The sequence below is a fragment of the Monopterus albus genome, unplaced genomic scaffold (assembly GCF_001952655.1).
Source record: "Monopterus albus unplaced genomic scaffold, M_albus_1.0 scaffold143.1, whole genome shotgun sequence".
In the NCBI taxonomy this organism is placed as follows: domain Eukaryota; kingdom Metazoa; phylum Chordata; class Actinopteri; order Synbranchiformes; family Synbranchidae; genus Monopterus; species Monopterus albus.
Window position 1 is genome coordinate 722,816 of NW_018128023.1, and position 11,125 is coordinate 733,940.

Consider the following 11,125-nt stretch of genomic DNA (forward strand, 5'->3'; position numbering starts at 1 on the left):
TAGTCAAAACATGAAGCAAATCAATGTGTGTGTGTGTCTGTTGGTTAAGTGGTGTGTAGCTAAAAACATTCTCACGACCTCTAGTACATGTCGTGACTTAAACATAAGAACATATTATGGCTAAGGCTACAGTTATACATGTCATAATAATAATATTAAACACCCTGTCTGCTGACAGTCATCAACTTTTCTCTAGTTATCCTTGACCAGATGTACCCTGTAGAAACTCATAAGCATGACTAAGCATTTAACAGTCTAACTAGACATCCTATCTCCACTAAACATTTCTAATACATAAAGTATCTAACCAATTTCTATCTGACTAAAAATACCTAACAGCCTTCACTTCCCTGGTAGCAATTGTGGCACAAAGTTCATTTCAAAATAATGCTCCTTTCAGAAAGGGTTAGGCATTTAGTTGTTTTATTCCTGACAGAGATTGAGTTAGCTTAGGGATGTGCAGCCTGGACCACAAGTCATGGGAAGGCTGACTGTAAGTGTGTGTAGCCCTCTGTCACATGTGCTGTTGATAGCTGGGAGGTTTGAGTCACTCCAGTCTATATGTCCTTTTCTCTGTTCACCTCTTGCTCCACCCTTCCTCCTTTATCTCTCCCACAGCTGTTTATTAATAATGGAAAAGTAGAAACTTCAGAGTGTTGGATTTGGTCTCTGAATAACTAACTGATAATGCTCAAATGTTCAAACACTGAGAGCATGTGTTTAGCTTGAAATTTTTCCTCCCTCCTGCTGACAGGAACAAATATGCATATGAGTGCTTCAGCAGAACAATAAAGGTCATCCTAGGTCTAGACTCAAAAGGCTTACCGCATCTCCCTGCCCAGGGACTGCAGATTTACTCTAATGTACTAACCTGTCTAGCGCGGCCCCACCCCTTATTAGATTCAACAGATCTGATTACGTTTTATTATAAGACTGAACGGAAGCAAGAAAGGCTCGAACTATATTTTAGGTGGAACAATGTCCAGGCTACCCCTCGCAATGGACAGTGGCCAATAAAGGCAGGATCCCCGAGGACGTTGCGTATGTGCATGGGCTTCCCCCATCACGTGCGCGACATTAAAAATCTTGCCAAGTGACCCTGTGCTTCTCTGAGCGATGAAGTCCCAAGACTCAATGAGAGTTGTTGTCAGTTAAGAAGGTTTTATGTTTCGATTAAGTGCTCACATGAAGTGCTTTTGTTATTGCTGTCACATGGTGCACTCATACTCATACCGGGGAGGACAAAAATAAAAATCAATGGGACCGTCTGGCTGCTCCTCCAAGCCACCGGTTCCCTTCTTCGTTTTCATTCAGCCTCAGCTCAGTGCGAACAAGGCGTTTGCTATTTGTTGTGAAAGTTTTTCTAGACCACAAAAATACGAAAATGGTCTAGCTGGCGCAGATATTGCTGTGTGTGGCTAGATGTTGGGCGCACTTTCTCAAGAACACCACCTTTTGCTGGTAGATGTTGCAGTCTATCATTTCGGGACACTGGCGCGTTCCAACCTCCTCATCCTGTCAGTACAATAACCTGAAAGTCTTTCCTCATATCATTCGCAGGCATAGATCTGCGCCACGGTTTTGACGCACGGGGACATCGGTGCGCCAGATCCACGCGCTCGTGCCAAGATACGTGCCAAATGCTTGCGCCTTTTTCACTGACCAGACAACCGTGCATTCACACCGATCTTGCCACGCGTGCGGCCATTTTTTGTTACCCATCCTAGCCATTGTGGCGTGCGCAAACACTTACGGTTCGTCTACAGCTCATCCGCGGTTATTCTTCCTCATGATATGCAGGAAATGGGAAAGGACGCAACTCCACAGTAAGCACTTAAACCAAACTAATGTCTATCTGAATAAAGGCTGTTCTCACAGCAGAGCGGGATCTATAGGGGCCAAACCTCCCTTTCTGTCAAACTCTACTGCACCTCAAACACGGTAAAGTGTGTTTGTCTCTCATTTGAGAGCAGGGGGCTGAATGAAATCAAAATCTTCACGCCGCAAATATGACCACAAGCCGTGACTTACCTGTGAATCGTGCGTGTGAGTTCGCGGTAGTCCACTGACCGTCCCAGTTGGAAATTTAGACCCCCCTCAGCTGTCTGTCCTAGTCCCGCAGCAGACTACCAGAGAACACGATGCCAATCAAACCTACACGCCCCGCCCCCTTGTCTGGCGTCATGGAGCTTAGACCAATGTCAGCCGAGGTTCAGCCCCTTACTAAATGAATACACTCTAGCTTATAGTATTTTCTTTCCATCATAAATGCGCTGGTCCATTCACACAAACATGCTTTGGCATAATTGCAAATGCACCATGTAGGCTGTAAGGATTAACATTTACTACCACATAAAAATAGCCTAGGCTTCACTAAGACTTTCATAGTCTATCGTAACAGGCTAGGATAAAATTGTAGCCCCATTTGAGAAGTATCATAAGACTGACTTACAACAAATATAGCCACAAAAGAGCACATTTATGCTAACAGGCTACAAAAACAGAGCTACAGAACAAATGATGAGTAACACAGCCATAATAGTAAACTAGCCTTGGTAGGCCTGCTCCAGTTTTATATACAGTACAATCCTGGACAATCCACATGCTAAAACAATAGCTACCAATTATCAGTAGTGTCTCATTCTGTACGAACTCAGTTAATTAAATTAAAATACAAGATATAAGATTCTTCTGAGTTATTATTCTTTATTATCCTTATGAGTTATTATAGTTATTATTCTTATTCTAATGAGTTAGGTCCCACAGCTGCTACAGTTGCATCCCCATTCATTTTCCATCTACTTTTCTTTGGTCCTCACAGACTGTCTGAGACAAGGAGGGAAATGCAAACATTTCAAATCTTCAATTCATTGTTCAGTGTTGGCAGTGACAAACTCTTATTAATTTCTGATAACTGATTGAATACTCATTCCACATTTAGGTTAAATGTTGAAACACCACATAAATACTAAGAACTCGCCGGGCCCCTCTGAATGTTTTTCTTCCTTTGGGGTATCTCATTTCCATTGCAGACTGTGTGTCTGCAGTGCCTTTTAACAGCTGTATTTGTGCTCTGAGGACTGATCTGATGTCAGGCTGTGGCAAGCTAACCACTTGTATAATTGCAGTAATGCTCTTGGTAATCCAATGTCTCCCTTCATTTATGTAGTTCCAGAGTATATACTTTTCCTTATGGCCACAAGAGAGCGCTGTTAGATACCCAAATTGACAGCTTTAGAGCAACTGATATTTTCTGACAGTTTAAGCTTTAACTGGACTATTCATGCTTATTAGACCGCTTAAATGTAGTACTTTTCCTGTAGTACTTTACATGTCTCATGGTGGTGCTTCATGAGCTCGGGGTTTTAGGTGGGAGGCAAGGTGTGGCACAGCAAGTCCAAACATGATCTCACCATGAGGGAAGGCATCAAGCAAACTGTTAGAGATGTGTCTGACGACCAGTTGTAAAAAAAATAAAAATAAAAATCCATCATGAACTCATTCAGTCATCATCTCTCTAATTTGACAGTTGGGTGACCCATCTTGAATAATTAATCACTTTTCCATTAAAATCTCCTGAGCAGTTCTGACATTTTGAAAACATTTTGAAATGACTATAATGTTTTCCAGGGTTTATTAAATCAAATCTGTAAAACCGATGGACATAGATGATCAGTTAGAGGCAAAGACATAATTTCTTCAAACAATGAATCTTTAATAACACAATTATACAATACAATCAACATGCCCCCCCCCCACTGTTTCAACTTTTATGGTTCACAGTAGACAACTGAATAAACTATTTACAGATTTATGGCACCTACTACTGTACTGCAGCTAATGGGTAAGGAGGAGGGGCTGAATATATGTGGTGGCTCATAAAGGTAAAAGGGGCAAAGGCAGGGTGGTCATTTGGCTATGAAATGACAAATGTGTAGAGGTTAGAATGTTAGCAGCGGTGGGGTGGCAGTGAGGTGGAGCTGAAACCAGTGACAGCATCACCACAATGATGGGTCATATCTGGTGAAAGAGGAGAAAGGGTCAAGGTCAGCTTCTTGTGAGAATTACAGAAAGTGCTCTTATGCTTGCATACCTTGACTGTGGAAGTGTGTCTGTGCTTTCCTTCATCAACAGCTCTGTGATCAGTGTGTCCAGGAACTCAGAACTGGACCTTTTCCCATACCTGAGACACACAAGGAGACAGCAGAGGGATGGTGATTACTTATCAGTTTTGGTTGTCAAATGGATGTCACATTTGTCATTACACAGCCTTATGCTGGTTTACTGTTTGCACATTGAGAGCCAATGTACCTGAGTCAAATTCCTCATGTGTCCATCACACCTGGCCAATAAAACGGATTCTGGTTCTGATTATGATTTTGAAAAAGCATCAAGGAGTTAAAAAGGGACACTTTGGCTGAATTAAATAACAGGACATATTACTCCATACGTCCTTCTGTCCAGGTATAAGCTCAGTGAACACTGAACACAATTGGGCAGACGCCAGCACAGACAGGAGTTGCGTCACAGGTTATATTTCCTTTTCTGTCCCTCAGGTGATAAACTGTACCAGTGAGCTTGTCCCCCTGGGAGGCTAAATGCCTGCAGCGGCATCCAAGCCCCTGACATTCAGAAGAAAGCTGGTCATAACAGTAGGTGGTCTCTGCTTTGTAAAAAGTCAGACGGAATAACTTGCTGTCAGCAGACCTGCCAGAGTCAAGCTGACACCAACTTCCAAAGGACTTAGACTAAATAATGAATTTCTACCTATTACAACATGGACTAGGTAGTGTTCAGGGATACTGCACAAAAGAAAGTCTAGAAGAATATAAGCACCACTGTCATCTCATCATATACAGAAATGTTACATACATTATATAGAAACTGATCAATTCAATAATTTCAGAAAGAAAATTTGCACAAAATAGTTCATAATGGCAAATTAAACCAGCAATTATATTCACTCCAGCTCTGCTAATGAACTCTTTCTATGCATGTTCATTTTATTATTTTTATATTCTATTGTATCGTATTCTGTTCTTGCAGAGAGCTGTAATTTGTCTGCCTACCTCTGCCTTGTGATGAGGTTGATGTAGTGTCTCAGGGCTGAGTAGTACTTGGCCAGCTCCACCGCTGGGGCGTCCTCCCCGGGGTTCTCCGGTTTTACCGGGTATCCCTCTGTCAGGGCGCCCAGGCAGAGCAGCGCCCACAGCAGGAACCCCAGGGTCCCCAGCCAGCTCACCAAGTTAGGATGCATCTGAGATAAAGCCAGTTAATCCAAGTCAAATCAGTGAACACTTGTTCAACTGTGCTTTAAATTCCTGCCGTTATAATCCTTATTGAGCAAAGACTGATTACTGTTCAGTTTTGAAGCCATTGCTTGAAAAATACATACGGTGTTATCGGAATAAAAACCATGCAAACATCATTAATGACAGAGCGCCACTAATTACCAAGACTTTTGCAGAAATTTAACCAGCATCAAAAGTCAGGCAGACAGACTTTAAACGAGTATATATTTTATCAGTATTTCTGGAAATTCAAATACCAAGGTACTTACAATTCCCAGAGGTTCAGACGGAGATCTGCGCGCTGTTCCGTGGCGTCTCTTCTGCTTTTCTGGGCGCTTGGTGCGCGCTGGGTTTTATATCTGTGTGCGCCAGGCGCGCTGCAGAAAAAGGCGTCAGAGCTGCGCTGCGTTTAGTGCGAGTCTCTGCCTTTCTTCATGTGAACGTCACTGCTGATGCTGTTAGTGCCTTTAATAAAAAGCCATTTACATTAATTTCAAATAACGATGTAAACTAAAAATAGAGTGAGTTGAATAGGCGCTGTTGCCAATGAGACAAAGAGGGATTAAGGATAAAATCGGTTTTAAAAGGAGGCTAGTCCAGCTGCTACAGTTACATTTTAGAATACTAACCAATATAAACAACCGGTGCCCCTATAGGAACAGCAGCCTACAAGAATATTGCAGTAACATTATAAGAAGTATGTTAGGTTCACCACAGAGTCACTGATGAGCACCTGGCATATAATATTCCCTTTGGAAATATTACTAAATATATATTACTGAATGTTTGTTATTGTAACAAGCATTGTCTCAAATGCAAGCGTGTACCCAAACAGGCACATCACACATCTGTCACACACACCTCTTACTGTAATAACTATCACATTCAAACACACACTCTCAAACAGATGGATACATACATGCTGAGTGTGTTGGTGTTTATGAGGCTTCTCCAGGGGAAGAAGTTGATAAACTATTCCACCAACAAGTTATGATTCTTCTGCATAATGAGATCAGTAATCCCATCTGAAGTCATAAAAGAATGATAGTAATGTAACACTATGGGTGAACTTTAAATGAATGATCTGTAGGTGGCCTTCTTACCAAAAGGAGCTCCTATGACGACACCTCGGGTGATCTAGAATAAAAAGATCTCAAACAGACTCACGTGTTAATGCTCGCTTTTTTGACATGCTGTTTGACTGAATCAGTCCACTAATTTCATTTTGCAGTTCATTCTATCACATGGAAGGAGAGACTGGGACACTCAACATGAACAAAAGGCCTAAATATGAATACTGAGACACGTCAGCCAAAGAAGAGACCAATCTCCATGATACCCACTTAATAAGAAAACCCAAATAGCACTTCAAATGAAACTGTGTCACCAAGTGCTTCATTTACCTCCCATTCATAATCCTTTTGTATACCAGCTCACTGCCATATAAGCTTTCAAAATCAGTATTCTTCAGCAGTGCTGCTTTTTAAGTTGCACGGAGGATGTGTTAAGGGCTTTTTGTATAACACAGGATGCTAAGAGGGAGCTGAGGAATGAGACGAGTGAGAATGCGGAACACAAAATCATGACCGAATCATGATGATCACAGGCAGAAATTAGATCTTCTAATCCTCTTCAGAGGATGCATACACATTTAGTGACTCACTTCAATAGGTATCACACCTTTTTAGGCAAACAGATTGCACCTATGTACAGTAAGTGTCTGACATGTGAATAAAACAGATGCAGAATGGACAAAGTTGACAGGCCATTGAGGACGTGAGGCCATTGAGGAAGTGATAACTTGTCTGTTGATTAAATCACCAAAGTCAGGAGGATTCATTCTCTAGGGAATATGAATGTCTGTACATAATTTCACAACAATACATTCAATAATTGTTGAAATATTTCAGTCTAATAATTCACCAAAGTGGTGAATGTCTCTAATTCTATGCTGCTTGCAAGGCTAAAGATTAAATTGCCAGAAAATAGTTCCCTTGTTTCTATGTTGATGGAAGGGTCAAAATGTGACACAAACAAAATTAATCCATAGAGCCATCATATCTTATGTCAACAAAACAGACTGTAAGTGTAAAAGCTGGGGAACATTTTCTTGGACTCCTCAGTACCAGATGAGTGTCATCTTTTTAAAGATCACATCAACTATATCATGATCACAGTCCACCACCTTTCAAATGCTTCCAGCAGAACATTGCAGCACAGACTCTTAAGGGTTCTGACAGTAATTTCACTTTAATCTTATAACCATGCAGGGGTCTTGATCTCAACCTGAGGTGAAACAAAATGTGAACATTGGATGATTAGAAAACTAACGATGCTCATTTTTCTTTTTAGCAAGTTAAAAAGCTTGCATCGTTGCTCGCAGGACTCAAACAGTTTTCAAACTGCCAAAAAGAGGAACTTAGAAGCTAGTTAATTTTTGGAACAATAAAACATACTGTATCATAAACAGGGAAACAGTCTTCATGTCAGCATCGCTTCTGCCACCTGACTGAGATAGGGGTGAATCTAGAAAATGTTGGATGGGGTGGCCAAGTTGGAGCACAGACTCAGAGAGGGATGGCACAATTGAAATACATGCAAAAAGTAAATTAAGCCCCCAGTTCTATGAAATAATAAACCTGATGAGTCAAAGTGTTTATTTTGCATAAAAACGATACACACACAGTGATTTCTTTAGCTAACTTTGGCTGCTCTCCTTATTTATTCCTAAACAGGGGCATTGCTGCTGCATAGTTGTCCCCCCACCACTGAGGCAAATTGTGCCAAGTACTCCACAAGAACACAGTCAGAGAAATGAATGCAAATATCTTGCTACATGCATGACATAAAAAAAAGCTAATTTGACTAATATCATTTATAAATCACCAAAATAACATTATTTATATTTAAAGCAACAATTTGTCATAATTTTTCATTTTTCATTCATTAATACTGACAAACATCACATTTTGACTGTGTTGGATTTCTGTGGAGCATGCCGGTCTTCTGGCTCATTGGGAGACAAAGAACAACATCAGGTTCAGGAGAGGAAATGTCATTCATTTTGATCAACATCTGCACTGAGAATATCAGTGCCATTAGAAAGCTGTATCTCCAATTCAGTTCCGGGTGTTTACATTGAATAGACAAATCAAATTACCCATAAGTAATGTAACATGCTCTAAATGCAGCTCCTATGGATAAATGCTGCACAGAAGAATTTCTTGGAGTTTGGTGTGTTGTTTTCAGAAATCATTTCTGTGGAGAACATGACTTTTTGGAGAGCAAGCTGTTTAAATGCAAATTTGTTTTCTCCTCCTCTCATCAGCCTCTTGGTTTGGACAATAAGTTCTCCCCCAAGATTTGCTAAGATGAAAAGGACTGTAATTTTCCGCTGCTGTGAATCACACTTTTCAAATTTACAGTGTGTACAACTGTAAAAGGAAATACTGACAAGCAGGCTGTGTGTATCTTCCCTATCAGGCAGTTGCATGCAAATGAAAGAAACTAAACTTTGTACCGCTTTGGCGCCTTGTTGCCTGTTATACCATTTTTATACACAACTCTGACATCTAAATTGCTGCTTTTGACTATACACTATTGTGCTATGGTGACAATATGTTACTTCTGGTAAGCAAGCACTACTATTACTTAGATAGAACATCAGCAGCCCCTTGTCTGGCTACGTGGGCTGTAGCTTCAAGCGGAGGGTTTCTGGGATGTTTGTCATTGATTAAATTAACCATTGTGATGAGACTACCAGTTTTTTTTTTTATCTTAGATTGGTCAGTACAACTGAAAAATATTTATTTTACACTCTAATACTTATTCAGTATAATTTGTGTAAATGCATTAAAAATACTTGGATTATTTTTACAGAGCTAGTCTCATTTGTGCTTGTCACGTCTCTGAGCTGTTAGATATCAACACTTCAAAGGAGCATGTTCCCAAATTGTTCTTTCTCCTTTTGGCTTTGACATTAATTGACAGCCTTTGCAAGCAATTTCTGAACATAACATCTTTGAGAAGAACACATGCTTTTCTCCACTTTCAGTTCAGAATATCTGCTTACTGAGGAAATTGCAAGAAATTAATGTCATTCTCTTATTTGTTCTTTTCTCACTCTAATTAAGCCCCATTCTTTTAACTGTCAGTGTTTTTAGTTTTACCTGTTCTGTCAGTGTTCTTTGGTGTCTTATGTGATCTTTGTAATTCAGTGTGTGTATGTGTGTAAATGTGTCTCTGCTGCATCTGCTCCTAGGGTGAAAGCAGCACAAATGTCACATCAAGAGAATCATCACTTAAGGTCCTTTGACTGATGGGATGAACAGAAAGTCAAGCCACCAATCTATGATAAGCAGGTTTGGCTCAGGTGTGGAGGTCAAAGGACGAAAGAAAGCTGATGAAAGTTGTAACCATGTCTCAGGGCACTAAACTTAGTTGTATATCTGTTGTGACCTAAATTACACAGTCTGTTGGCTACTGTTTGTTGAACACTTGTAGATTTAAAGGGATTCAGGTACTAATCAATCTTATGTGTTGTTAATCAGTACTATTACTGACTAAGCCTTCTATATTCACATTAAATAGATTTTTTTTACCAGTATAATTTCTGTCTAAATGTAGCTGTATTTATAAACTACAAAATCAGTGTTAATTTTCTGATAATCTTTAGAGGTCATGGTAGATGCAGTGTTGTAGTACTCAACTCCAGACTTTCAGGACTTGTCATGACTCAACTTGGACTTGAGCATTGTCTGCATATGAACTCGGTAGCTGGAGACAAGGACTTTTATTTTTGTAATTGTCCATAATAATTTGCCATAAAATATTGATTTTAAAACCTGTTTACCCATACCATGCTGTATCCAGCACACTTCCATTGAACTGTATGCTCGGCCTTTCTATAAATAGTTTTTATGTATCAAATTGCCAAGCAAAATGGTGGAGCATTACACTATTAGAACATTTGGAATATAAAATGATGGGAGCTGTGTCAGTTGTGTTTAATGTAAACCTTGATGACTCTGACTTGAGTAACAGGGACTCGACTTGGGCTTGACTCAGACTCAGACAACAATCAACATGTCTATATTAGATCTGATCAACCTCTCTCTAGTATGCTCCACAGGCTTTTAAAGTTGCTGTAATTAAACTTTTACTCAAAGAGCCTAGTCTTGACCATGGTGTTCTGGCTAATTATAGACCAATCTCCCATTTATTTCTGAAATCCTTGAAAAAGTTGTTGCAAAGCAGTTCTGTGGTCACTTGCACAAGAATGATTTATTTGAGGATTTTCAGTCAGGATTTAGAGTCCATCATAGTACAGAAACTGCACTGGTGAAAGTCACCAATGATCTCCTCCTAGCCTTAGTCAAAGGACCCGTTTCTATAGTTGTCCACTTAGATCTCAGTACTGCTTTTGACTCCACTGATCACAACATCTTATTACAGACACTAGAACATGTTACTGGGATTAAAAGAACTGCATTAAGTTGGTTCAAATCTTATTTATCAGATAAATCAAGTTTGTTCATGTTAATGATGAATCTTCCCATGCAAACTAAAGTTAGTCATGACATTCCACAGGGCTCTGTGCTAGGTCCAGTTCTTTTCACTTTGTACATGCTCCCCTTAGGCAATATTATCAGGAAACACAGCACAAATCTCCATTTTTATGCAGATGATGCTCAGTTATATTTATCTATGAACCAAAGGAATGAGATCAATTGATCAAACTTCAAGCATGTCTTGAAGACATAATGGTCTGGATGACCTGTAATTTCTTACTTCTAAACTCCATCAAAACCAAAGCTATTGTACTTGGGCCTGAA

At 40.0% G+C, this 11,125-nt stretch overlaps 2 protein-coding genes across 3 annotated transcripts in view; both read right to left on the reverse strand.

Moving 5' to 3' along the window:
• Window positions 1–2,162, reverse strand: part of pals2b (protein associated with LIN7 2, MAGUK p55 family member b) — a 25,677-nt gene extending 23,515 nt beyond the window's left edge. The window contains exon 1 of one of the 2 annotated variants that reach the window (XM_020614267.1): window positions 2,032–2,162. The gene's annotated coding sequence lies outside the window, so the exon portion shown is untranslated. The remainder of the gene's footprint in view (window positions 1–2,031) is intronic. The other variant, XM_020614269.1, reaches the window with a different exon arrangement.
• Window positions 2,163–3,699: 1,537 nt separating this feature from the next.
• On the reverse strand, window positions 3,700–5,668 carry npy (neuropeptide Y). The gene is made up of 4 exons (XM_020614247.1): window positions 5,561–5,668; window positions 5,070–5,257; window positions 4,094–4,183; window positions 3,700–4,020 (listed from the first exon to the last, which is right to left on the reverse strand). The coding sequence occupies exons 2-4, from the start codon at window positions 5,255–5,257 to the stop codon at window positions 3,999–4,001; spliced, it is 300 nt and encodes a 99-aa protein (XP_020469903.1). The 5' UTR covers window positions 5,561–5,668; the 3' UTR covers window positions 3,700–3,998.
• Window positions 5,669–11,125: the final 5,457 nt, after the last annotated feature.

Bases quoted from the DNA above. Each gene is read 5' to 3' on its own strand.
- npy (XM_020614247.1), bottom strand. From the start codon at position 5,257: ATGCATCCTAACTTGGTGAGCTGGCTGGGGACCCTGGGGTTCCTGCTG. The intron at 4,184-5,069 runs GTAGGCAGACAA...TGTGTGTCTCAG, and splicing joins AACCTCATCACAAGGCAGAG to GTATGGGAAAAGGTCCAGTT. The intron at 4,021-4,093 runs GTATGCAAGCAT...CTCTTTCACCAG, and splicing joins GACACACTTCCACAGTCAAG to ATATGACCCATCATTGTGGT.